The following is a 27,504-nucleotide window of genomic DNA, read 5'->3' on the forward strand; positions in this document are numbered from 1 at the left end:
CTCTAAAAGCCCCTAGCCTCTTTTGTTGTGGAGACACAAGGGGAAAGGTGTATCTTTTCAAGAAGGCTGCTACAGACTTGCTTTTTTGTTAAATGAGAGGTGAGAATTCTGAGTACAGAGGGAAAAACTGGGGGAAAAAACCATCCAGTGTTCATGGGGGATTTTTCTGTTCACATAGAACAAGTTTTGCAGTGATCTTTCCCAGACTATTGCAGCAGCAGAGAAAACTTTAGTGAGGAAGGTGGATGGAAGGACCATAAGGCTGTGAGGAAACAGAAAAAAAACCCCTGCCTCCCAATAGCATCCAGGCCAGGGCAAATAAACCATCTGTAAGTAATCAGCATTAGAGCTTTTGTCACCAACTAGCCAATGCCATGGATGCTATAACTGAAGCTCTGTTTCAGAGGAAGATCCAGCCCAGGTGTGGTTATGGTCCTCAGTGACACTGTGATGTGGGTGGAGACGTAGGGTCTACTGCCAAACTGAAGGGATTGCGTGAGCAAAACAACTGTTTACTGTATTGGACTCCTACGGTCCCTGTAGCCTTTCTCTGATGTATCCAAATAGCCTTGGCTTGCAATTTACCTGGTGATGGAAACAAATTTTGCCATATTTTTTTCCTTCATTGGCCATTTCATTCTGCTAATGACATTGTTCAGTGAAAGAAAAGAAAAGCTAGAATTGGCAGTCTCATGACACATCTGGCACTAGACTGCTGAACTTGTTAGGTTTCATTTTATGTTCATGGATAATTAACAGAACCATCTCTGAACAATTAGCATCCATTGACAAAACATCAGTCAACTATTCTAAGCCACAGATCAAACAAAGGCAACAGCCAGCCAGTGTTTATAGCAAAACAGATCACTGATGGGACACTTGGGGTGAACCCGAGGGAATACCACACAGCAAGAAATTATAAAATCCAGGTCACAAAAGAAAGACAGTGATTTTTTTTAAAGAAAGAAACTTAGAATATAAAACCAATAGAATAGAAATATGTTCCTGCTTGAACTTCGACAAGCATTCAGACAACCTTGATTGTGTTTTATGTTTATTGTGGTACAAAAGAGCCTATATGGAACAGGGTTTGAGATGAGCATAAGAACCTAAAGATTTTCCTTTTTTTGCTTGCTTGCTTACTATTATTGCTTCTTTTCTGGACAAGTAAAATCTAAGGAATGATCAAACTACAAATAGGTATCTGTAGGCTGCATCCAAGCTTTGGGAAGACCTGCCCTAGTTAAAAGTCACACGTATCAGCAGGCCAACATGGATCCTCCCTCTGAAACCAAATGAGGATTAGATTTTCATGCAAAAGATCACTAGAAGAACAATGTAAGGACAGAGTTTCTGCACCCTCCTATCTACTGTTAGGCATTGTCCCTCTATCATTGCACACTTCATTACATGAATAACAGTGTGATCCTAAGTAGAGTTATTATTGGGAGATTTAGTTACTACCGCAGAGTTTTGCCCAGTAATAGCAGCAGTAAATAAATCTCCCAAGAAGTATGTTGCAAACCCTCTGCCTCAACTTACATTTATTCAAGTAGATCCAGTTCACATTCAGGCTGCAGTCAAAAGAACAAGAAAAGCCTACTCTAAAGAGTGCTTTCTCTATCACAAATAGCCAGCTTGCCCAGCATCATGTGTGTGGGAGTATGCAGGCATTGTAACTACAGAAGAGACCTGCAGAGACATGTGTCTCCAATGAGAGGACAAAGTGAGAGAGGAGGGGTCAGAGGGCAGTTCCCAAGTTAAGACAAAGAGAGGCATCCTGTTCAAGGAGGTAACACCTATTTAGAGTGATATTGCGCTTTCCCAGTGACAAGGCATGCTGAGTCACTCACTCTAACAGTTATACCCTTCTAAGGCCATTGATTTAAATGGACTCAGAAAGGTGTAACTCATTTTTTGACAGCACTGTTTATTACCTGCACAAAATATTTATATATTATCTCTGAATAAAACCTGTCTGATAAGGCTGTTGGACCTAATACACTATTGATTTCATTTTAGAAAGATTTATTATAGGTTAATGGCTAGCTCTAAAAACTTGGAATTTATATTTTGTAGTAATTTACAGATTTATGGCAAGGAATTATTTTAGTTTTCTTACATTAAATCATATCAGATGGCTTCTGTTCTGAGGGATGACATTTAAATTGCTGGGTCAGCTGGGTGGTAAATAGCTTTGCCCAGATTTTGCACCACACACTTTACAACAAACTTGAAGAAGAGGAAAATGAAGGCAAACTTTGCCAAGAAGGGGAAAAATAGAAATATTGCTGTTCAACAGAGTTCTGCTCATGTACAGCAATGATGTTTGAAACACCTGTTTAAGTCAAATGTTAAATATTGCCCATGGACAATCCTAAGGCTAGATATGTCTTTTAATCTGAAATGTGGCTGCATGAAAAAAAACCATCCTGTTTCTTTGTCACAATTTAGTATATGCAGAAATAGAGTTTGAGTTTGGTAAGAGGAACATGCAGGTGGTAATAAAAATGAGATAAACTAAACGGCTGCCATCATTACAAAACTGGTGTTGCTGGATTTAGCAGACCAGTTTACCATTCATTCCAATGGTGTTGGATGATCTGATATATGAGTTAACAGTTATCATTCCCTTAAGAGAAAATAAGCTATTGTACTCTTCTTGAAGGTAACCAAGATGAAGTGCAATGCTTCTCTGTACACAAACACTTCAATATAATTGCACCCACTGCTGATGCTTCCATACATAGGTCTTCCCTACAAAGATGGGCATTTTGTAAGTTAACAAAGAATGCTGATGGCAGGATATTATGGTGCAACATACCTTGTAGAACAGCTATTTAATTGTTCAGCACATTGTCCATTGGCAGTGACATTTGCAAGAGATATATTAGAAGAATTTGTCTCTGGAGCACTTTATCACTGAGTATAAAAGGGGGAAAAAGAGAGAGATCATGTGCTGTGAACTGTACAGGTGCAATGGAAAGAGATAGTAACAGGGACTTGCTTGTACAGGCAGATGTTTGCTGAGGTAGATGTTTGTTGAGGTGGCTGTTGATTCAAGAGGTAGGTGTTGGGTGATGGAGCCCACTCTCACCCAGCAGAGACAGTCATGAAGGGTGCAACCCACAGGCTGCATATCAGATCACCCAGAGAGGAGGAGTAATTGGGGGGACATGCACGTAGAAATAGGAGGCCTGGATCTTACCCTGTGAGGTCTAGAGTGGGGTAGCCCAGCAAGTGGATGCTGACCTTCAGGAAACTGGACACCTCGTGGGGTCCAGTTGGGAGCAGTGGGGGCTGAGAATGCCTCCCAGGTGGGAGAATACCCACTCACTCTGGATACTGGTGGGAGGGCAGGAGAGGAGACTCATGGCCACACAAGAGAAGTCAGACCAGATGGCAGCCTTGTGTGACGAGTGCCCCAGTATTCCGGAGGATTGGTTAAGCATTTCTGCTTGGCATGAGCAGAGAGGCAGGATGGCTCAAAGCTCTGAGCCTACCTAACACCCCCAAACTCCTGTAGGGGAAAGGAGTTCACAATCAGGAGGCAACATGCTCTGCTAGTCTGCTTTTAACAAGTTCCCTACCTCTCTGCATAAGGACCAACAACTGACAGAGGAGAAGGTATGGAGCGTCTCTCTCTCTCCCTCCCTCTCTCTCTCTCTCTCTCTGTATCATTCTGATCCCATAGAGGAGAATGGGAACTCTGTTATTGGCAGCCATCAGTGCATGTTAAGCTTTTGAAAGCTCCTATTGGTATTTCCAAAGCTGGAGAATTCCAACCCTCTGTTGCCTTAGAGTTTTATAAATAGTTTAACTGAAAGGAGACAGTCTGTCTGGAAATGTATCCATTCAAAAGCCACCATGGACAGCACCAAAGTTCCTGAAATATTAGTGCTGGGCATCCTTCCATGAACATCGCTTCATGAGCCAAAAGCTGGCCAAAATTCATGACAAACTTTACTTCATGAGCCAGTTTGCTCCCCTTTTTATTCAGTAGCTCTTTTTTTTTGTTTTCCCCATAACAACTACAAAGTACACTGTTTTTAGGCAAAGGAATTCAGCTTTTTGTGTATACATTTTATTAAAATTATGGCCAAAGTATGATGCATTTTGACAATCTCAAGTGAATATGAACAATTCCAGGAGGATTTTGTGAAATGTCACAAAACAGATATATAGAAGGGCTGCCATTAATGTTTCCAGTTGAACTTTTGTGTGAAAGGGGCAGCTTGTGAGAGGAAGTATTCCCTAAAATGGCACTTTCCTTTGAGCTGGACAGAGAGTGTTTGTAACCCTAATCACGAATAAATCACGAATAAATAAATACTGAGGACAAATGAAGTATTTTTACTGCGTTGGAAATCTCCTTGCTCACTGACATGACTACATGGCCTTCAACATGGTACACAGTCCATATTCTCTGTAATCTGCCTCTTGCTTCTTCTGTGACTTACAGTCCTTTGATCCAGTGGCTGAATTTGAAGCATTGTGTTTCTTCTCTACTAAGTAACTTCTGCACATTTATTAGGCTGCAGTTTTCTTCTTTGAACTTATCCCTGACTTAACTGTTCACTAATTTGCTTCCATCTCTCACCAGTCCATTCTTCCCTCTGAGTCCTAACTCACCCCATTAATTTATTATCTTTGTTTATGCTCTGAGAACATCTAGAGAAAAATAAATGTTCTTATTGATTTTTTAATCAACCTTCTCCTCTTCACCTGGCATCTACCTGGATAAAAGACACAACAACATCACTTTGACCACAACAACTCTCAGAACCTTCATGGATTGTTTGCAACTTCTGACACACTGCTAAGGTCTTTCCAACTTACTTTCTGTTCAAGTATATGCCTTTCCCTCCCCTGTAATAAAACTGGAAATTATTTTTTTTTTATTTCTCGAGCTCTGTCTCCCACCAATTTCCTCCTCTAGATCCATAAAATCCTTTCCTCTCTCACTTGATATTGATTACCCAGTTGATCTAATTTAATTCTGCCACATGTCCTTTTGTTCCTATCCTTTTCTGGTTGCCTTAATTTCTGTACTCTTTAGTGCATACTCAACTTATCTTTCTCATGTAACTTCTTTCCTAGTGCATTCAAATATCCCCAGTTTTCCCAGCATTCTCAAAAACCATTTAAACTCCCCAACTATCATCTAGTTTCAATTCAGGAGGAGGAGGAGATTGGATTTATATTCTGCCCTCCATTCAAAGAGCATTTTACAATCTCCTTCTCTTCCTCTCCCCACAACAGACACCCCATGAGGTAGGTGGGGCTGAGAGAGCTCTGACTCAGAACTGCTCTTGAGAGAACAGCAATCCTAAGGTCTCCTGATCCCTCAAACAATTATGCCCTTTCTTCCTTGCTGCTCCTCTTGCTTGGAACTGCCTCCCAGGATATCTGTCTAATTCTCACTTCTTTCTATCTCTTCCTCAAAACATGCCTTGTCTTGTGAGGCCTTTGGCACAACCTTGCTTTCACCCCTTCTGACACTAAGCCCAAACACAAGCTTATTCTTTTATCGCTATGTCCACTTCTCCTCTCCTCCCCTTTGTTGATTCTCTTATGTCAGTCTTTAGATTATAAATTACCACGGGCAGGTAAGTACTTGTCTTCTTGCACTCTGAAGTCTCCTACATATTGATGTTATCATCATCGTTGGATAACATATAGGTGCCTTAAGAAAGTATTTGTGATGTCATTTTGCATTTTAAAACCTTGCAACTTCATTCAGGAAGGACTCCTGCAACAGATTAATCAAATGCCAGAGATAGTCATAAAAGTTTCTAAAATTTAGCGAATAATAAGCCACAGGGGTAGTTTACGGCTGGAAGAAACTGAAAAATAAACACTGCAAATGAGTCATTTGTTCAGTGACAAAGACGCAACAAAATCAAGTTTGATCCATGACAAGAAACAAAAATTACTATGATCTATGGAATGAAAGATATTACACTGTGGGAATTATTAATGTATGAAAGAATTCCACAATTCTTCAAAAACATGCTGTAGAAACAGACCTGGGGGAGGGGGACTATTTCTTTGGTTTGCCACAGAACATCAAGGGAGCCTGTTATCAGAGTGGTCAGCAAGGGCCTAACACCACCTCTGCACTCTTCCCCTAAATTACTAAAATCTGTTCCTAACTGCTCTTGAGAATACCCTCCAAAGAACAGCAGCATTCAAAGAAACAATGCAAGACTTCTTAAGATTATGCCATTTACATTTATGCTTGTGTTGCCAGACAAAGTCAGCTTTCTGTGAAACATGATATTACAGTTCTGATGTTCACATGTAAAGCTTCTCTTGTCTGGTCTCATTATAGTACACTTATTGAATCATTTTCATTTCGTTCCTGTTGCTCCATGCATGTTCAGAATCAATTCCGTTGAGCTGCAGTTTTCATTCTCCTGAATTCTGAAATGAATCCTGTACAGTAAAATCATGTGAGTAGATGGCTTTGAATAAATTTGCTCCTACATTTGTTGAATGCTGTACTATGGAAATAAAATGGCACATAATTCACCAGGCATTCATTCTCACCCCTCCCCCGTCCATGTATTTGACAGACTAAGCAATAGCAATACGTTCCATCTTACAAAACTGAACCTACAGAGTCTAGTTCATCAATGAATGACAAACAAGAAAGGGGAGGAGGGAATAATCCTTTTTATTTGTTAATAGCATTCACTGATAAATTAGAATGGCTTTCCATAGAGAACAGAACAAACAAGTTAGAACAACTGTTTCATTTTTTGTTTTTAAAACATGCCAATGGGCCTATAAGGATGCAGCTATTTTCAGAATTTTCTCAGGTTGCACCATTAACACCTAGACCAAGGGTGTCAAACATGCGGCCCAGGGGCTGAATCAGGCCCCTGGAGGGCTCCTATCAGGCTCCCAAGCAACTGGCTCTTGTCTGCTTCCTTCTCCTTCTCTCTTGCTTCCTTCTGCATCTCAGCTTGCTCTGCATGGCTTGCTCAACTGCAAAGGAGCTACAGAGCAAAACAAGTGCTAATGTTTTAAGCATTTAAAAACAGCAACTTTAGTCGTGTTTGTCTGTGTCCTTTAAAAAGTTTATACCTCTGCTACCTAATCTTAAATAGGTACACACATGGCCCAGCCTGACAAGGCCTGGCCCAACAAGGTCTCATTTATATCAGACCCAGCCCTCATAACAAACGAGTTCGACACCCCTGACCTAGACCTACAAGAACTGACTCGTATACATAGACAAGTTATTTGTTCATCCCTTCATCTACCCTAACTTTGCAAAAAACTTCTTGTCTGTGTTGCCAGCTTCTTTTGTCAAATAGTTTTCTCTGCTGAAGTATAACAGCCCATAATAAGCTGGGAGAAAATATTAACATATAACCACTGTGAAATCATTATGATGAGACTGATAAGGAAAATAAGCTCTGTAACACACACTTGAAGACACTGTGTCTCTTTTGAGCTCCAAAAATATGGAAATGTGCAGATAAGGATTATATTTTCCTTACCTACATATACCAGGCAAAAAGCTTCTTCACATCAATAATGAGGCCCTACTGTGAGGATTAATTTCCATCTCTCAACTTTTTGTGAGTTTGTAGATATAAGTTGGAATCTTAATCACTTTTAGTATACTTGATAAGTCTTGGTAGGTAACCGAAGCACTCTAAACAACCCTAGCTTTCCTAGCTATTGGTATGGGGATAAACAACCAGTTATTTTCTTGATATATGTCAATTTTGAGTTATGATTTTCTTGCTAAAAGGTTTTTTTTTTTAGAAACAGTAAATGGTGGTGTTCTTGTCCTTTCCGATCTCTGTGTAACATTAATATAAGCAATACTACATGTTATTTCATTGTACAGAATGACAACTTTTTTTGTTGTTGTTCAGTCACACAGTTAAATCTGACTCTTTGAGACTCCATGGATCAAGTCATGCCAGGCTCTCCTGTCTTCCACGATCCTCCAAGGTCTGCTCAAATTCATGTTAGTTACATCAGTAATGTTTTCCAGTCATCTCATCTTTTGCCGTCAACCTTCTTCTTTTGCCTTCTGTCTTTCCCAGCATCAGGATCTTCTCCAGTGAGTGCTCCCTTCTCATTTGGTGGCCAAAGTATATGAGCTTCAGCTTCAGCATCTGACCTTCCAGGGAACAGTCAGGGTTGATTTCCCTTAGGACTCTCTTTTAGGAATGTATAAAAGGTCCATCCAGAAGGCGATGGTCATGTAAAGCCAAGCTCTAGAGGACAGAAAGGAGAACTGTTGGGGGAACATCTAGCCTGTTCCATGGCATCTCAACTGTGTTTTTTCTCTCCTTCCTGTTAGCAGGTACCTACAAAAGTCTGGGTTTGGCCAGTGGCACAAGCCCTTAAGTGTGAGCTGGGTGGCAAAAGGCTCTTAGCTTGTGGTTTGCAGCTGATGCCTTGGGACTAGCCAGCTATGGAATCCTGGACACACAAGGCATAGTTTGTGATTTTGTTTGTTTATTATTTTTATATGTATTGCTGTTACTATCTGTCTGGGGTCCTTCTAGGGAGAACAGTGGGATACAAATATTCAAACAAATAAAGTATATGGCTCTCTAATTTCTCACTGCAGGTTAATCAAGAAACAAAGCCCAGGACTGAAATATTAAGGTATGGTTTTGATATAAAGTGATATTAATATAACATTAATATAAAATATTAATATAAAGTAAGAGAAGATATTAAGATAACTGCAAGTTTGGAGGTTCTAGCAGAGGAGCACAGCTATTGTATACCCTTGACTGAAGAACGGTACACTTCTTCTATCTGGGATGGCCGTCCTCTTCCACCAAGCGCGCAGCTTTGGGAGGGATGCACATGGAGTGGTGAGGAAGGTAGGAGTGATAGATGTCGCAGCCAGATTGCCCTCACATCCAAGTATACAAACTGGAGCAGGCTCATGGATCTTTATGACTCCTATAAATACACTACTGCATTGACTGAAAATGAAGATGATCTCAAATGTAGCAGAACCACGTTCAAAGTAGTTGTACACACAAAATTATTACTGGACATAAGTGTGAAAACATATGAAAATGTAACAGTATAAAAATATAAGATGCCCCTTGGCTGGCATATGTGGGGGGAAAGTCTACTCTTGCATCTGAGTAACTGGGTTTCAAGAGTATAATTGGGTTTCAAGAGAGACCTTCCAGAGAATGTTTAGCCCACATTCCAAATACAACTGTTCCCATTTCAGTGAGTAGTTGCTATTTACATTAAAATGGAAAATTAAAGCAACTGCATTTGGAAGCACTATTGTGATGGGACAAAGCCCTCCATCACTGACACTGGGATGGCAACCCTTCAGTGACATCTCACAGAGTGCGATAATGCATTTGTTACCATTACTGTTTCTTGATAAAACTGGGGACTGCTAAACAATGTTAAGTAGCTTTGCTAAACTAGTGAAATGACCAACAACTAAACTAGTGAAATGACTAATGTTGTCATTGTATTCTGCTTTTGCAAAATGATATTTCATTCTGTGCTTCCTGAATTTTATACCCTCTTGAGTCTGCTGTTTATTTTTTGTATGATCTAAATATCTGCCTTGTAAGGAACCATTACATTCGTTTGACAATATAAGCTCTAGTCTATAAAAGTCTATGTATATAAATGCCATCAAAGTCACAACTGACTTATTGGGATCCCAGAGAGGGTTTTCAAGGCAAGTGACAAGCAGATGGTTTGCCATGGCCTTCCTCTGCAGAGTCTTCTTTGGTGGTCTCCCATCAAAGTCCCAACCCTGATTAGTGTCTGAGATTCAATAAGATCAGGCTACATCATCCTGCCTTTCCCCCTTTAAACTGGATTAAAATCACATTGGTTTTTAATGTGCCTCTATATTCCTATTTGTTTTTGTTCATAATACAGATGCTTGTGTCCCTCTTTCTCTATCAAACACACACATACCCGACGCACACCTGCCATAGCAGATTCCTCCCCCCGCCCCCATGCATATGGTGGTTTCTAGCTCTCAACATTGACACTTTTTAGTGCAGTAACCCAGATCCAATTACTGTTCCATTCTATTTATGGTTTACAGTAAGCTGTCAACATAAGACAGAAATGGAGAAGCAAGAGCTACAATGCAGTTGGTATATGGTGTTCCAGATCTCCCCAGCGCAAAGTACGTATGGATATATACATGTGCTTTAAAGTGGGAAGAAGCATTTGGAAATGTGTTTGCTTTTTAATCAGCTAAATATATTGCCTGGTTATATCCCCATAAATTCAGTGCCTTTAAACTGCTGACATATTGACTTTTTAAATTGTCTTTTTCATTATCCAAAATGGAGAAGGTTGGCACTCTTGCAAACAATATGTTTTCGTTTCATATGAATTAGGTGACACAAAGCCAATAAAACACAGAAAGTAGTCATGCATCATCATAGCTATATAGTACATTTCTAAAAATACATGCTTCTCAAATTTCAAGCTATCAATAAATTGTATCCTATACTGAGTGTCAGGCTACCGCATGATGGGAATTGCGAATGGACCTCTCCCGCTTATAAGTTTCTCAAAACAACAGTTTCTTTACACAGGCAAATGAGGATATTTTGCATCTTGCCTGTAAAATACTTTGCATAATTTGTCACAAGCAATATCAATGCAACACTCAATAACAACATGAACTGCTGCTAGGAATTAATGCTTACATGGGCAATCAAAAAAAGGGGGAAGGGAAAGTATCCAATCAAAAGGAAATGGCTAACAAGCCAAAAGAGGAACACAGGCCTGCTGAAAAGTAACTAGCCACATATGATTAAACATCTAGTAGGCCTCAACAAGCTTGACCAGGCTGAATGGAAACCACCAGGCATATATATCAACCCACCTGGGACTCAGATGAATGTATTTGTTTTGCTGCTTCTTTGGGAGTATGATGTCAGGGGGTGACCATGCACATGACAGACTAAATCTCTTGTGGCTGTGATCGACTTGTTAATCTTCAACAGTTAAAGCTTGTATTGACGCAGAGGCTTGAATATTATATACAAGCAAGTTTTTTTTAATGAGGGAATGCAGCGGAACAGAGTTCCAGAACCTCATTGTGGAAACAAAATTCTCAAAAAATATTTAAAAGTTTATGAGGGGCACTTGTGTGTTTCTCCGTCATTTCCCTCTTGAGTGTTCCAGCACCTCTAATTCCAAAAAAACAAAACCCCCTGCATACAAACATCATGCTATAGCCACAAATATCAACCCCAGGTTCTGACACAAACTATGAAGACCAGTATCGGAACTTGATCTCAGCTTCAGTCTCCAGTTCCATCTTGTCATGACCAATAACACAACTAACTCACCAGTTCCACCCAGTACAACAATTTCCCCCCCTGCCACAAATGTATTGTGTAGAGTGCTGAGAAAATAAAGAGGAGCTTTATAGTGCAGAAGATATGCTTCTGCACTGTTACTGGGAGTGATCATGTCCTAGTCTTTTTTCTTCCCAGAACTAAGAACATAAAAACATAAGAACATAAGAGAAGCCATGTTGGATCAGGCCAATAGCCCATCCAGTCCAACACTGTGTGTCACACTGTGGCCAAAAAACCCAGGTGCCATCAGGAGGTCCACTAGTTTGGCCAGGACACGAAAAGCCATCCCACTGTTGCCCGCCCCCCCATGCACCAAGAACATATTGGAAGAAGATTATATTGGCTTTATATCGCACCCTATATTCTGAATCTCAGAGTCTCAGAGTGGTCACAATCTCCTTTACCTTCCCCCCATCCACAACAGACACCATGTGAGGTAGGTGGGGCTAAGAGAACTCTTACAGCAGCTGCCCTTCAAGAACAACTCCTACAAAAGCTATGGCTGACCCAAAGCCATTCCAGCAGCTATAAGTGGAGGAGTGGGGAATCAAATCCAATGCTCCCAGATAAGAGTCCATGCACTACACCAAACTGGCTCTCTACAAGAATACAGAGCATCACTTGCCCCAGGCAGAGAGTTCCAGCTAAAGCCTGTATCTAATAGCCACTGATGGACCTCTGCTCCCTATGTTTATCCAGTCCCCTCTTGAAACCATTTTTGCTTGTAGCTGCCACCACCTCCAGGGGCAGTGAATTCCATGTGTTAATCATTCTTTGTGTGAAGAAGTACTTCCTTTTATCCTTTTTAACCTGACTGCTCAGCAATTTCATTGAGTGTCTACAAGTTCTCGTATTATGAGAAAGGGAGGAAAGTACTTCTTTTGCTACCTTCTCTATCCCATACATTATATTCTCAACCTCTGCCATGTCAACCCTCAGTTGACATTTCTCCAAGTCTAAGAGGCCTAAGTGCTTTAACCTTTCGCCATAGGGAAAGTGTTCCAACCCTTTAATAATTCTAGTTGCCCTTTTCTGCACTTTTTCCTATGCTATAATATATATTTTTGAGGTGTGGTGACTAGAATTGTGCACAGTACTCCAAATGAGGCTGCACCATTGATTTATACAGAGACATTATGATACTGGCTGATTTGTTTTCAATTCGCTTTCTAATAATCCCCGACATATTGTTGGCCTTTTTTTATTGCAGTCGCGCACTGCCTTGACATTTTCAGTGAGTTATCTACCACAATTCCAAGACCTCTCTCTTGGTCAGTCTCTGCCAGTTCACACACCATCAACTTGCCTTTTTTAGTTAGGATTTTTGACCCCAATGACTCTTAAAAGTCAAAGTTTCCTTCATGCTCCTATATATTGTTCTTAACATTAAGATAATTAACCAGATCAATTTCTAGTAATGTTATCTCTTGTAATTCATTAATTTCAGTATTTCAAGTCAAGTCAGCCTTTATTGGCATAAAAATTTCAGTATTTGACATGAATGTTTGTAATTATTTATAAATCAACCATTGCAAAGATGAATTATATATAAATAGTAGTAGTCAACCACTAAGGGTCAACGTGGTACAATGTCTAGAGCAGTGGCCCCCAACCTTTTTGGCACCAGGGACTGGCCCCAGGCCAGCCTGCTCACCACAGCCCCAGGGCCAGCAGGGTGGGGGAACCCAATTTGGCCTCTCCCCACCCTGCCCCCTAGGCCCCGGGAAGGGGCAGTGAAGCGCCACCTTCCCAGGCTCTTTAAAGGCCAACCCCTCTGCCGATCAGCTTCCCAGGAATTACAGGAGGAGGAGGCACAGTGGTGGGGCTGGACACGGCACCACGTGGCACTGCAGTGGGGTAGTGAGGCCCTGTGGTCCAGTTGTTAACAGGTCGTGGACCAGTCCACGGCCCAAGGGTTGGGGACCCCTGGTCTAGAGTGTTGGATTAGGACCTAGAAGACCTGGGCTGACATCTCCACTAGTCATAGAAGCTTGTGGGGTGTCCTTGGGCCCGTCCCAGCAGCTTAGCCTCATCTACCTCACATGGTTGTAGTGAAGTTAAAATGGAGGGGAGGGGAGTCATGTAAACTGCTTTGAATCTCCATTGAGAGAAAGATGAGTTATAAATGAAGTAAATAAAATTAATATCAATCATATGTGACAATGATAGAACAATTCACAGATATTTCCATATAGCTATGCTTAGTAAACACTTTATTTCTTCTGTTTCAGTTTAAAGATCACTATGTTTACATCTGCTGGTTAAGTCGTAACTGAGTTATGATTACTCCAGTAAGGGACTTTCAAGGCAAGTGAGAATCAGAGGTGGTTTAGTATTGCCTTCCACTGCTGAGTTCTCCTTGGTAGTCCTCCAATCCAAATACTGGCCCTGGTTAGCTTCTGAGATCTAACAAGATACCATACAATTCCACTGTCCCTTAAAGATTATTACTAGAGCAAAATGTTCAATAGTATACTCTGGTTCAAATCTTCACTAATTGGAAATTCAGATGTAAATGTAGTTTTATTCTTTTTAATGCCAAATTCTGACTTATTTCATGTTGGCCAAATTTATAGTAATTTATTAGATCCCCAAACTGTGATAAAAATTAACTCAGCTTAAGAAAGGGTTTGTGATCTGTGTATTTTAAGAACTTACTCAGTAGCAACACTAATAATAATTTTCTTGGTTGAATTCACAAGATATTGATTTTTGCTCTGTACCCTATAACCTCTCTTTTAATGTAATGCAGCTAAATATCAGGATTGGTAAGGAACCAATAAATCAGAAAAGACGCAAATAAGGTCCAGAGGTACTTAACAAGAAGCAAATCTTAGAAATCACAGGGTTAAATATTGATTTCTCTTTCAATTTGCATGTGACCTATTTTGCTATCCTTGACATACTGGCAACCCTTGTTTATGCAATAACTGCCCAGATATTATATTGTGGCTTCTGCAGATTTTTGCAAAAATACAATACCTGTGAAACCAGGAGTACAGACACACTGGTAGCCCCCAGGCTTGTTGAAGCAGCTTCCTCCATGCAAGCAAGGAAGAGTTTCACATTCATTTACATCCAGCTCACAAAGTGACCCATAATAGCCAGGTGCACAGTCACAAATGAACCTATGATGATATAGAAAATAAATGCTTCAATTGATAGCAATGTATGTTATCATTTTACACAAGAGTATGAAGGTGTCCATTTATCAGACTTCAAATATCCAGGTTAATGTAATGTGAAAAAGGGTTTTGTCATTTCTGCATCTGTTCCAAAAAATGGCTGCCACTCCCCTTCCCATTAATGGACAGTATACCATTAACAGGTTTGATCAAAATCAAGATGAACAAAAACAGCACCTTTGGGTCAAACCCAGAGTGTTAGATCCTATGCCTCTCTTCTATTAGAATCAGGGTCATCTAGTCCAACCCCTGCACAATCCAGGAAATTCACAAATACCACCCCCCCCCCTAAATTCACAGGATCCACATTGCCATCAGATGGCCATCCAGCCTCTGTTTAAAAACCTCCAAAGAAGGAGAACCCACCACCTCTTGAGAAGCCTATTCCATGGAGGTGGTGGGCTCTCCTACTGTCTTCCTTCAAAGGAAAAAAGACTTCCTTCAATGGAGAATGGCTTTTTCTGATGGAGAAAAGTCTCTTTTTTGTTAAAGGAAGTTCCTATCAAAGGAGGATTTGATGGAACAGGCTGATAGCATCCAAGCTGGACAGAGACATAGGATCCAAACCAGGTTACATCTTGATTAGAATACTGCAATATACTTGATTCTGGGCTGCCCTTGAAAGATGTTCAGAAACTTAAATGTGTGTAGAATACTTCAGCCAGGATGATGTCTGGATTGGGTTATAGAAACCATATCACTCTAGTCTTGACCTATCTACACTGGCTCTCAGTCTATTTCCAATTTCTCATACAATTCAAGGTGCTGGTGTTGGCTTTAAGATCCTTATATGGCTTGGAAACAACATACCTGAAGAACCTCCTAACCAGAATGATAGCTACAAGGGGGCCCACAGGGTCCTGGCCCCACAATAGAAAACTCAAGGCTAATTCCCCTGGCTCCACCATTTACCCTTCCTCTTGGTCTCCCTCCAACCCCTGCTGTACAGTGGACCTACCTGACACCATGGCCCATGGGCAGCCTCCTCCCAGGGCCCGGTCAGCAGCTGAGTGAGCCAGGGCCAGAGCCTGCCCAAGTCAGTGGGGGGGAGGGGAACTGCTGCCCCATGTGCATTCACCCAGTTGTTGCCCTGCTCCCTGCCTGAACTTGCTGCTGTCATCAATAATTCATTAGCTCCCCGCAACAGCGGTGATGGCAAGTGCAAGAAGCAGAGAACAGCAGCGCCTCATATGATTTGCTAGCAACAAGAAGTTCCTTGGGATTGAAGAAAAAGAAATAGGCATAGCTGTTCCAGGATTAATTTTATTAAGATGATTACTCCAGGCCCTTGATAAAGACTTCATTTCATTTGTAGAAACAGCTGTTGGACAATGGAGACCTTGGAGAATTCATTCAAACACTTTTGGGCAGTGGAGACTTTGGAGAATGCGGCCCCTTCCCGCCCGCGCCGACGTTAGCCGGCTTTAGGGCGGGGGCCGTTTTTTGCCTCCCCGGATGGAGCGAGGCAACGGCCTCTTCATCCGGGGATTTAGCAGGCGTGGTCGACAGGGGCTTTATAAGCCCGACCACGCCTTTGGCCACGGAGTTCTGCTGGCCGTTTTGGGGAGAGGACGTGCCTCTTCCCATCCTTGGTTTCGCGGCAGCAGGGCCTTCGCGCGGGTCGGCTTACCTCCGGCCGGCCGCGTCGTTCCGAAGGTTCCCTCACTCGTCCCGGCAGGCAGCGTGAGCCGCCGTCCTGCGCTTCCTAACGCGGCTTCGGCCGCATCAGGTTTGAGGGACCCGGTTCAGGGGGAGGTTTAGTGCTCGGCGCGGCTACAAGCCGCGCCGGCAGGGAACGCCTCTTTTTCTTGCAGCTGAGGAGCGCGGTTTTTTGCTTGGTCGCGGGATCGCGCGCGCGGCCTTCTGCATATCCGGGCTCGTTTAGTGGAGCTTTGGGCTCCGCTGCGGGAGCCCGTTGAGGTCCTCCCTTGTCTTCCCTACCTCACACGCTGCTTAGGGGGTGTGTGGTGTCAGCTCCCCCCCCCCCTTCGCTGCTTCCTTTTACTTCAAAGAGGGGCGCCTGGTGGTAGGGATTAGTTCAGTCTGTGTTGTCTTTCTGGAGAGCCATCTGCCTCCCCTGCCACCCCCCTCCCCTCCCATAGCGGAAGCTTAAAAAAAAAAAAAAACAGGCATTTGCTTCTGCTGGTTCAAGCAGTTCAGCAAGCATGCCCAAGGGACAAGGGAAGTCCAAGGGCAAGCAGCCCTTGAAAATTGGAAAAAAGAGGCCCAACCCTGGTGGCCCCCCCGGGTCTGAGGAAGAGGCCCAAACCAGGCTGGCTATTGTCAATAGCCTTGAGGCTCTGGAGAGACATCATGGCTTGGACCCTGCGTCTACGTGCCCCGCTAGGGGGCGCAAGGCGGCGCGCACTTCGACCAGGGCTTTTGAACAAGAGGTTTTGGCTCGCCTTTCTTCCTTGCAGGAGATGGCCGCCCTTCCTGGGCCTTCTGATGCACCCGGTCAGGAGCCGCCTGATGACAGCTCTGAGGGAGAGGAAGGTAACGCCCCGGGACCGGCTGGCCCGGGCAGTGCAGGCAGTTTCAACCCAGGCGGGGCCCCGGCTGGCTTGGATTCTGAAGGTAAGCAGGGCCCGCTTGGCAGCACCGGCGCTTGGCCTTGGGGTGTGTGGAGTCCATGGCATCCACTGGGTGTTGCCGGTCATTTGGGTAATTCTGGCCGGGTGGGCCCAGCGGGGCAGATGTTTGTGCCCAATCCAGCGGCTATTTGCGGCTCGTTTGGGCAAGGACAAATTTTGCCTTGGGGCCCTTCCCCTGGGTCCGGGGCTGCTAACACTTCTTCGGCCCCCGTGGGCTCCCAGGGCCAGTCACCCTCCGGTGGTTCGCTGCCGTGGGGTTACCAGTTTGCAGGCCCTCACGTAATGGGTTCCTTGGGACAGCAGTGGGGGGGCTGGTGTTGCCCCCCGGCACAACTGGGCTCGGTTCCCTTCCACTGCCGCCCTTTTGGCGATACGGCCATGCTCCTCGGGGATCACCTGACAGCGTCCACTCGGGAAAAAATCTTGCGTGGCGAATATGTTGACGTCTTTGGCCTTCTTTATCGGGAACTCAAGAAGAAGGACAAAGAGGAAATGGACGACAAGGATAAAGAAAAGATTAAACGGCGCAAGGTTGAGAGAAACTGGGCCAATTGGCTGCCCGGGTTCCTCATATATGCTGGGGTTATTGCGCACGCGCAACCCGTGCGAGCTGCGCCGCTGTTTCAATACGTGGATATTATCTACAAGGCTTATACGGACTTCTCAGGCGCTGCATGGCTGCAGTATGACGAGGAGTTCCGCATGAGGGCGGCTCTCAACCCCAGCATCCCCTGGGACCACATTCACCAGCAGCTGTGGTTACAGCTGATGTCACCCGCTAAGCCTAACGCTGGGGACAGGTCGGATAGTGGTCACCTGGTTAGCAGGCATTCAACGGCGTCAGGTCCCCGCGCATCGGCGGGGCAGCCGGTTCAACCCCGGCTGGTTTGTTGGGATTTCTCGTCCCAGGGTGGTTGCAGCAGGAAGCCGTGCAAATATAAGCACGAGTGTCCGTTGTGCGGCGGTTCCCATTCCCTGTCCGCGTGCAGTAAGACTAAGCCCCGAACGGGGGGCAAACGGGCTGGGGGAGGAGCGAACCCGCAGCCCTCTGGTAAAGGGCCCCAGCCCCATCAAGGTGATGGTTCTTAAAAATTTGTTAGCTAGTTACTCACGGGCCCGCGACCGGGCCTATCTGTTAGATGGTTTTAGTTACGGTTTTCGTATACCATTTCAAGGGCTTAGGGCTCCCAGTATGGCCAGGAACTTACAGTCCATTCGTGGTATGGAACACGTGGTTAGGGACAAGATCCGGAGGGAGTGTATGGAGGGCCGGGTTTTAGGCCCTTACGACTCACCCCCGGTTCCCAATTTACGGGTATCCCCTTTGGGGGTCGTGCCTAAGAAGGCCCCCGGGGAATTCCGCTTGATCCATCACTTGTCCTACCCAAAAGGGGGGTCAGTGAACGACGCCATTCCAGACTCACTGTGTACTGTAAGATATACCTCCTTCGACCAGGCGGTCAGGATCGTGCGGAGCTGTGGTGCGGGGGCGGAGATGGCGAAGTGCGACATTAAGTCCGCATTTCGCCTGTTACCGGTGCACCCGCACGATTTTGAGCTCCTCGGTTTTTCCTTCGAGGGCAAGTTCTATATGGACCGAGCCCTCCCTATGGGATGCGCTATTTCTTATTCGGCGTTTGAACGTTTTAGTTCTTTTCTTGAGTGGGCCCTTCGTGAGCGGTCCGGTTCCGTTACTACGGCGCATTACCTGGATGATTTTTTGTTTGTAGGTCGCCAGGGGTCTGGCCAGTGTGCCCATTTGTTGCATTCCTTTTTGGACCTTGCGGGGGAGTTGGGCGTACCGCTCGCCCAGGAAAAAACCGAGGGTCCAGTTACTGCGTTGACTTTTTTAGGCATCGAATTGGATTCTGTGCAACAGGTTTCCAGGTTGCCCGGGGAAAAACTCACCAAGCTGAGGCAGACGTTGGCGGCGGCAAGGGGCCGACGCAAGCTGTCGCTTTTGGAGCTTCAGCGGTTGGTTGGTCTCCTGAACGTCGCCTGCAAGGTCGTCGCCCCCGGGCGTGCCTTTTTGCGGCGCTTATGTGACGGTATGGCTGGTTTGCGGAGGCCCCATCATCGAGTTAGGGTTACCCAAGGAATGAGACAGGATTTGGAGGTGTGGGAGGATTTCTTGGTTGACTTTAACGGGGTGTCCTTCTGGCAGGAGGAGCTGAAGCTGGAGGCCGAGCTCCAGGTCACATCTGACGCCGCTGGTTCTTCTGGTTTCGGTGTTTATTTCCGGGGGCATTGGTGTGCGGAGGCTTGGCCAGCCGATTGGCTGTCGAGTGACCTCTGCCGTAACCTAACTTTTTTGGAATTTTTTCCGATAGTTGTGGCACTTCGGTTATGGGGACCGGCTTTGGCCAATAACGTGGTCCACTTCTGGTGTGACAACCTAGCAGTCGTCCACGTGATTAACACTCTGACCTCCAAATCCCCCCCGGTTATGCGCCTTGTTAGGGCGTTTGTTCTGCATTGTTTGCGGTTAAATGTGTTGTTTCTTGCTAAGCACGTGCCCGGTGTGTGCAATGGAGTTGCGGATGCCCTGTCTCGTCGGCAGATGGAACGATTCCGTCTTCTTGCACCAGAGGCCGATCTCCTGCCGGCTCGGATGCCTCCAGAGATGTGGTGGCTTGGAGACTCGAAGCCAACCGGGCGATGATGTTAGCATTGGCGCCTTCCACCCGGAAGGCCTACGAACATTCTGTTGACCAGTTCCGGAGTTTTAGAGAGCAGGTGGGGTTGGCCAATCGTTGGCCGGTGCCGGTTTCCCACCTTATGCAATTTTGTGTGCATCTAAAAGGTAAGGGGTTAGTTGTTAAGACTATCAGGGCCAAGTTGGCGGCCCTTGCGTTCGCTGCAAAAATCAAGGGTTTCCCTGACAGTTCGTCTGACTTCAGGCTGCGCAAGATGCTCGAGGGTTGGGCGCGGGAGCAGGGGCCTCGGCTTGATACCCGCCAACCCTTGTCCCCTGCTGTTTTAAAGGGATTGCGGGCGGTTTGGCCTTCAGTCTGCTTCTCCAGTTTCGAGGCAGCTCTGTTTCAGGCGGCCTCGATGACGGCATTTTTTGGGGCACTCAGAGTGAGTGAATTAGTTGTCAGCTCGCGCAGGGACAGCTCTGAGCGGGCCCTGTTGTCGACCGACGTTAAGATTCAGGGTGACTGAGCTGTCATCTCAGTGCGCAAGTCAAAGACCGACCAGAAACAGCGAGGCACCTGTATTACCCTGGGTTCATGCCATGATAAGGACATTTGTCCAGTTGAGGCCTTAAAAAAATACATCGCCGTTCGTGGCGACAGTGTTGGCCCTTTGTTCAGGCACAGCGATGGGTCTCCATTGACCAAATTTCAGTTTTGGTCCATTACTAGTCGGGCTTTGGACAAGCTCGGCCTCGGGGGGGTCCAGTTCGGGACCCATTCTTTTCGTATTGGTGCTGCCTCCACAGCGGCGGCAATGGGGTATCCGGGACCGGCCATTCAGAGAGTGGGTCGGTGGCGGTCCACGGCATACAAAGGCTATGTTCGCCCCATTTCCCATTGAGGGCGCCGGTTGTTATATCATGTTAATTCTCGGTTTTTGTTGCAGGTGCTGTGGTGCGGGGCGAGAGGACACGGATCTTGATCGCCGGCCACAGCATGATATTTTGGGCTGCCCATTACGCTCGACGATCGCCCTTCGGTTCGCAGCTGGGCCTGAGCGAGCTGGCAGTATTGGAATGGCAGGGGCGTCGGGGCCTACGGTGGGACGGCCTCCTGCCTCTTCTATTCCGGGGGAGGAATGGTCCTCCGCCTGGGATTCTGTTGATCCACCTTGGGGGTAACGATTTGGGCCTGGTGCAAGGGAGGGCCTTGTCACAGCAGGCGATCGTGGACCTCCAGGTGATTCGGAGCAGGTGGCCCGGGGTGCTGATCATTTGGTCCACCATTCTTCCTCGTCGGGTGTGGAGAGCCGCCATGAACCCTGCTGGGGTCGAGAGGGCTCGCCGTAAGGCCAATAGAGCTGTCCGGAGGGCACTCTCTGGAGGCCTTGGCATTTATTTGCCACACCCGGGAATCAGGTCGTATAGGGCAGACCAGTATCGGCCGGACGGTGTCCACCTGTCCGAGGTCGGCAACAGGGCTTTTTTGTCGGACCTACAGCTGGGGCTTCGTCTGGCTTTAGGCCAGCCGGTGGGGCCCAAGTGCCTGAGCTGAGGCTCGGCATTGTGGTGGCGGGACTTGGTTTCAGGTTTGTTTCGGTGGGCACCCACGGTTTTCCCGGTTATGGGAAGTAGCGGAGCACGGATGGCAGCTGGGTTTGACGGCCCTCTGCTGTTTGGCCCGCTACAGGGTCATCCCCCTTTGGTGAGCCGCCCTGGGTGGGCGGCGGCGCCATTTGGTAGGATACCCGGCCGCTGCTGGCCTGGCAGCAGCTAGTGTACCTGGCTGCTGCTGGGGGCTGGGTTGCTCGCCCCATCCGGATTGGGAAGGGTCTGGATTCCCTTCGCCTGCCCGGTTAGTTATTAGGTTGCCCCAGGCTGTTGGTTTAATAAAGTTGCCCTGTTTTAAACCCACACATTGCGTTGTCTCGTTCTTCCGACTGGGGGGGCAATGCGGCCCCTTCCCGCCCGCGCCGACGTTAGCCGGCTTTAGGGCGGGGGGCGTTTTTTGCCTCCCCGGATGGAGCGAGGCAACGGCCTCTTCATCCGGGGATTTAGCAGGCGTGGTCGACAGGGGCTTTATAAGCCCGACCACGCCTTTGGCCACGCAGTTCTGCTGGCCGTTTTGGCCCACCCTCCCACCCGGCAATAGTGCAGGCTCCTCCGGTCGCCGTTTTATCGGGGCCAGGTAGGAATTTTTTCACCTCAACCGATTGGCTCTCGTTGGGATGTTTTTTGCCTACCTTGCACTGTTGCTTTGAGGTTGGGTTATTTGGTGTTAGGTAACTTTATGGGCGGGACTTGGTTTCAGGTTTGTTTCGGTGGGCACCCACGGTTTTCCCGGTTATGGGAAGTAGCGGAGCACGGACAGCAGCTGGGTTTGACGGCCCTCTGCTGTTTGGCCCGCTACAGGGTCATCCCCCTTTGGTGAGCCGCCCTGGGTGGGCGGCGGCGCCATTTGGTAGGATACCCGGCCGCTGCCGGCCTGGCAGCAGCTAGTGTACCTGGCTGCTGCTGGGGGCTGGGTTGCTCGCCCCATCCGGATTGGGAAGGGTCTGGATTCCCTTCGCCTGCCCGGTTAGTTATTAGGTTGCCCCAGGCTGTTGGTTTAATAAAGTTGCCCTGTTTTAAACCCACCCATTGCGTTGTCTCGTTCTTCCGACTGGGGGGGCAATATCATATAAGCATTTTTCAGTCCACTGGGGTCTGGTGAAATTGATGGACCTTTAGACATACTTTTGCATACCTGATAACCCCTTTTGGAAGACTTTAGAGTCTCTTTATATAGATTTAGAGAGAGTGTCTTGTCATAAATCATATTGTATAAGTTTCCTACAGTTTTGTGAATGAATACTATGTACCTTTAAGCAAACTATTATATTTATGCTTTATTTGTTCCCAGTGAGATGCTTTTTTTGCTTTCTATTGGTGGCAGCAAGAAGCTAAAAGATAAGTTGAATGACACTGTCATAGAGGAGACCCAGTTCCTCTCATACAGTTTTACAAGGATACATTAGAAAAGTTAATAGAAAAGCAGATCTTTTCCCCTAAAAAACAAACAAAAAACTTTGACTGTATTCACAAACCTGCTTATAAGATCTATGCAAGTTCCACTGTTTGCACAGGGATTTGAAATGCACTCATTAATCTCCACTTCACATAATGTCCCAGAAAAACCATCTCTACAGAAGCACCTGCAGAGAAAGATGACATCTAGTGAACTGCATGGAGTATTTAACTGTTAGCTTCAGAAGAAACAAAAGAAAAGGGAAGGAAAGTAATCTTTCACTTATCGTTTTTGTTGACTGTATCCTTTACATTTTTTTTTAATACTACTTTGGCAAATTGAGAAGTAGCATGACAAAATAGTTAATTATTCTGATTGCACCAATACCAAGGTAAGTAAGGAATTTTGAAATGATACTACCCACAAATCACCATAAACTATGTCAGCCATAATCCATGGACTTTGTTGCCAATAGCACTTAAGTCAGAACTGACAGCTTTGTTTCTTTGGGCTGTTTTCCTCACCTATAACTGTTAACCCCATCCACACAGTGACCTTCATTCTTGCATGGGCTGGAGATGCACTCATTGGTGTCAATTTCACAGTAAGTACCTTCAAATCCTGAAAGATAGATGAAACAGGTATGGATCAGTGATCTCTACTACTCAGCTTGAATGTCAGGATCAGTGATAACAAAGGCCCAGGTGAATGCTTTCTAAATGGAACTTGAAAACACCTGAAGCATTTTTATCCCTTGGATTTAACAGGCAATGTTTCCTCTTGCAGAATATAAAATGACTAGTAATGCTTTAGCACAGGGGACAGGTAGGACTGAATGCAAGAAAGGAACATCTGGTTAAATCTACTGGGGGATTCTAGCCTATTTTTAAGGCTTGGAAATGCTTTATCAAAAAGAGGGATGGTATCTTCAAAAAGTATGGAAAAGCTGTGGTATGATGAGTTTAAGCTGGCATCTCAGTAGTAACCTATTGGAGTCAGAAAGGATATTTTCCCTCCTTTCTTCAAAGCAGTAGAGAGTTAGATAATTTAGCAGAAGTTTGACATGCAAAGGTCAATGTATGATGAATCCTGCTCTCTGTTTTTACAGGATAGTGATTTTGTGAAAGCTGTCTTCCAGTGATAATGCAAACTTCTATCTTGAAAAAAAAAATGCTATGTATGTCTTTTAAAAATACAGATAAAACTACATCCATAGTCCTCTGCCACATTTATCATACTACACTATGGGGTTTTTGGAGTTGCATTTGTGAAGTTCTTGATTTAGTTCTTTCTGGATCCCTGCAGGATACTCTGAAAGCAGAATGGTGTCCAGAAGGTTTCCTGATGCAACTGAGTCTAGGGAAGTGGTAATCAGAAGGCTTTTGAAGGAGACACTAGCATGTGCTGGGGTAAAAACAATCCTATTTTTGGCACTTTTACATGTGCTAAATAATGCAGTCTCAATCCACTTCAGCAACCATTTGCATATGGATTTTGCCATTTTACACAGTAGAATCCAGTTACAAAGTGCACTGGAAGTGGATTGAAAGTGCATTATTTAGTGTGTGTGAATGCACTACATAGTTTCCCAGCAAATCTTCTTCAGTGTATCCTGTTTTTCTAGCATATCCTGCCCTTCTACATCTCATCCAGACCATCCATTAAGACTTCCCTTGGCAGCTGATTCCATGTTACAGAACTGGTTCACAGTCCATGTGAAGGCAGCCCAAAAAAGATTTAGTTTTCAGCTGGCTAAAAGACATGCTCTCTTTAAAGGGACCATAGACAATACGCACTATGAATATTGACAGAAGGAAGTCCACAAGGTCAGAGCTAAAATAGTGAAGACAAGACTCACTAAAAAATCCAATAATGCTAGGAAAAGTTGAAGGCAGTAGTAAAAGAGGAAGACAGAATATGAGTTGGATTTACTCAATAAAGGAATCCATAGCCTTCTGTTTGCAAGATCTGAGTGAGGTTTGCAAGACTGAGTGTTAATGATAGGATGTTCCAGAGGTCACTAACTGATAGGGTCGCCACAAATTATAAGCAACTTCATGGCATATAACACATAGGTATCTATGTCTAGATCTTGGCTTTATTTCCAAGGTGCTCATATTTTTATCTTGATTCAGTATGTCAGGGACCATTCCATATGAATGGTAGAGGGTGCTAATTACAAGCTTAGTGCTGTTTTGATAAGATTGACTTCAGTGCTGAGTGTTATACTCATCTGAGTAAAGTTCTGGGCATGATTGAAGATTACCCAATTACAGTTGCTTGGATTCTACCAGTTTTGCTGCTACCTGATTCCTCCCCTCACACATGTGGTTTTAGTCCACATAGCTGCCAACCCTGGCATAGGCATGTGGTAGTTAAATTAAGGTCCTTCTCCACCTTTTTTCAGTGGAAAAGATGGTAGGATCCAACCAGATGTGGTTAACAGGATTGTGTGAAACACTTTCAGAAATACAAATGAATGCTGAAAATTTAAAAACTTATTTTGAAAGATACTGCTCTGATGAAAAAAAGTGCTAGGACTGGCTGTTGGAGAACATCAATTAATGCATATGACAAAAGTTCACTCAGAGAATAGGGTGGCACATTTTATTTCTACTGAGTAGCCAACACAGGGGGCGTTTTCCCACTGACCTTCAAGTGGTGCGACCACCCTCCTCACGCCGGCGGATCTGCAGGGATTTTGCACCAGAAGCGCCGGCGCACCCAAAAGAGCCGGCGACTTCCGTCGCGAAACCAGCTCAAACGGAAACCGCCAAGAAGCAGGAAAATGTTTGAGCTGGTTTCGCGACGGAAGTCGCCGGCTCTTTTGGGTGCGCCGGCGCTTCTGGTGCGAAATCCCTGCAGATCCGCCGGCGTGAGGAGGGTGGTCGCACCACTTGAAGGTGAGTGCGAAAACGCCCAGGGAGATTAGCTCCAGTACTCCAGCATGAAATGGCATTCCTTGAGTTTCTTTTATCCACAGTGAGACTTCTGAAAGCATCAAAATCTATTTCTGAACAATATAAAAATAAGTAATGCCATTCTTATCATGGAAGCATGCAACCTCTGGTACAAACAGAGAGAGAGAGGCAATCTATATTACCTAATAGATTTCATTCTCCACAACTTTAGAAAATAGGGTAGGTTTACCTCTTGTATTTTACCAACAATCCATGACATACATTTCTCTTTAGACAAAGGTCCCTGCACCATTTACTGTTTCATATCCTTTTCAATGTCTCACTGAAGGAACACTTTATGCCCATCAATGATAGTTAAACCTATTACATTCCAAGAGGGGAGGCCACCCCTCAAAATCCTAAAAAAAACTGAGAGCAAACCACACCCTGGTGTGCAATCTGAGGACACCTAGATAAATTACACTCCAAAGTTTCTTCTTTGGGCTTCCTTCCTGCATGACACACTGGCTATTCATGCTCCCTTCTACATGGATGTCTGCAGATCTGGAAAGGTGGTTTCACCATTTAACTGCTCCCAAAGTCTCTATTTTTCACTCCTTATTTTCTTAGTCCTTGCTTGTGTATATACTGTGATTGCTTAAGTGTGATGATAAACCATCATATTTTCAAGTAAAATTCTTAAAATCATTTTAAATCTGGAGTCTTCTTACTGAGTTCAGTCTCGGTATACAAAGGTGTGCCATCCCTGTGCCCTTCTGGCCCTCCTAATCTCAAAGCTAATCTCCCCAACCTTGAGATAGTGTCATTTTGGGTTAAAGATTCCACAGTTTTTTTAAAAAAAATGGCTCAGAGGAAAGCACTCTGCAATCAGTTTGGGATTTTCTACAATAATTTATCAACCATAAATTTTACTGACATTGGAATGACTGACATATAAATAATATTTATAACTATATAACTAAAATGTATTACAAAGGCAAATGAAATTTGGGAAAACTGCCAAACTCTTCTAAAAAAAGTAAGCAAGAAGAATTTGTACTTTTTGAACATAGGTCAACCCTAAAAGAATGAATACTTGCAGGTCTGTGCACCCCTATAAACAGTTTTTCCTCAGTTGCTGCCAGAAGTCCTTGGTACACTATCAGTTTGGCACCTGTAGCTTCTCTGCTTCTATGTGACATGACTGCAAGGTGTGTATTGACCCATCCAGTTCCAAAGTTATAGCTGGAGTGATGGGGTATTAGTTTCTACTATGGTGATGTTGCTTATTCCCATGCTTGTGATTACCGAAATAGCTTCTGGTTCCACAGTGATGGCATTGTGCAGAATCTAGGTTCTGAGTAAGGTAAAGAGAAGTGATAAGCCTTTCAGGCAAGAGCAGGAACTATCAATCACAGGGTTATGGTATGTATGTTAGAGTATAGGGTGATGGTTAAGTTTAAGTAATTCCATCTCCAATTCCTATTTGGACTGAACAGCTGCCTCAGGAATATTCTGACTATATATGAATGTAGTATAGTATGATTGAGGTTATTCCTGGATAGTTTGGCTGTCAGGCCTACATATAACAGTTAAACAGACCTCTGAATTCCTAAAGGGAAATAACATTGATGCTTTGGAATTACAGTGGTGTTACTAATCAGAGGCCGGTTATGACCAGTTTCCAAATGAATGAATCTGCTGGGGTGGGAAGAGAACAAGCCATACCCCCACCCCACCCCGCCTCAAAAAGAAAAACAAGCTCTTTCTATCTGCTTGTTTAAACTTGTTTAACATTTTTTAAATATTAGCAACATTATGAATTA

The 27,504-nt window shown here is 44.8% G+C and overlaps 1 protein-coding gene across 1 annotated transcript in view; it reads right to left on the reverse strand.

Annotated features, from left to right (window-relative positions):
* LOC132569395 (protein eyes shut homolog) overlaps positions 1-27,504 on the reverse strand; it is a 238,708-nt gene that overhangs the window by 29,539 nt on the left and 181,665 nt on the right. Inside the window, exons 7-9 of the mRNA XM_060235448.1 lie at positions 23,303-23,399; positions 22,858-22,965; positions 14,337-14,482 (exon numbers count right to left, since the gene is read on the reverse strand). Of these exons, the coding sequence (XP_060091431.1) occupies positions 14,337-14,482; positions 22,858-22,965; positions 23,303-23,399 (351 nt within the window). The remainder of the gene's footprint in view (positions 1-14,336; positions 14,483-22,857; positions 22,966-23,302; positions 23,400-27,504) is intronic.

The sequence above is a fragment of the Heteronotia binoei genome, chromosome 1, assembly GCF_032191835.1.
Source record: "Heteronotia binoei isolate CCM8104 ecotype False Entrance Well chromosome 1, APGP_CSIRO_Hbin_v1, whole genome shotgun sequence".
NCBI classification, from domain to species: domain Eukaryota; kingdom Metazoa; phylum Chordata; class Lepidosauria; order Squamata; family Gekkonidae; genus Heteronotia; species Heteronotia binoei.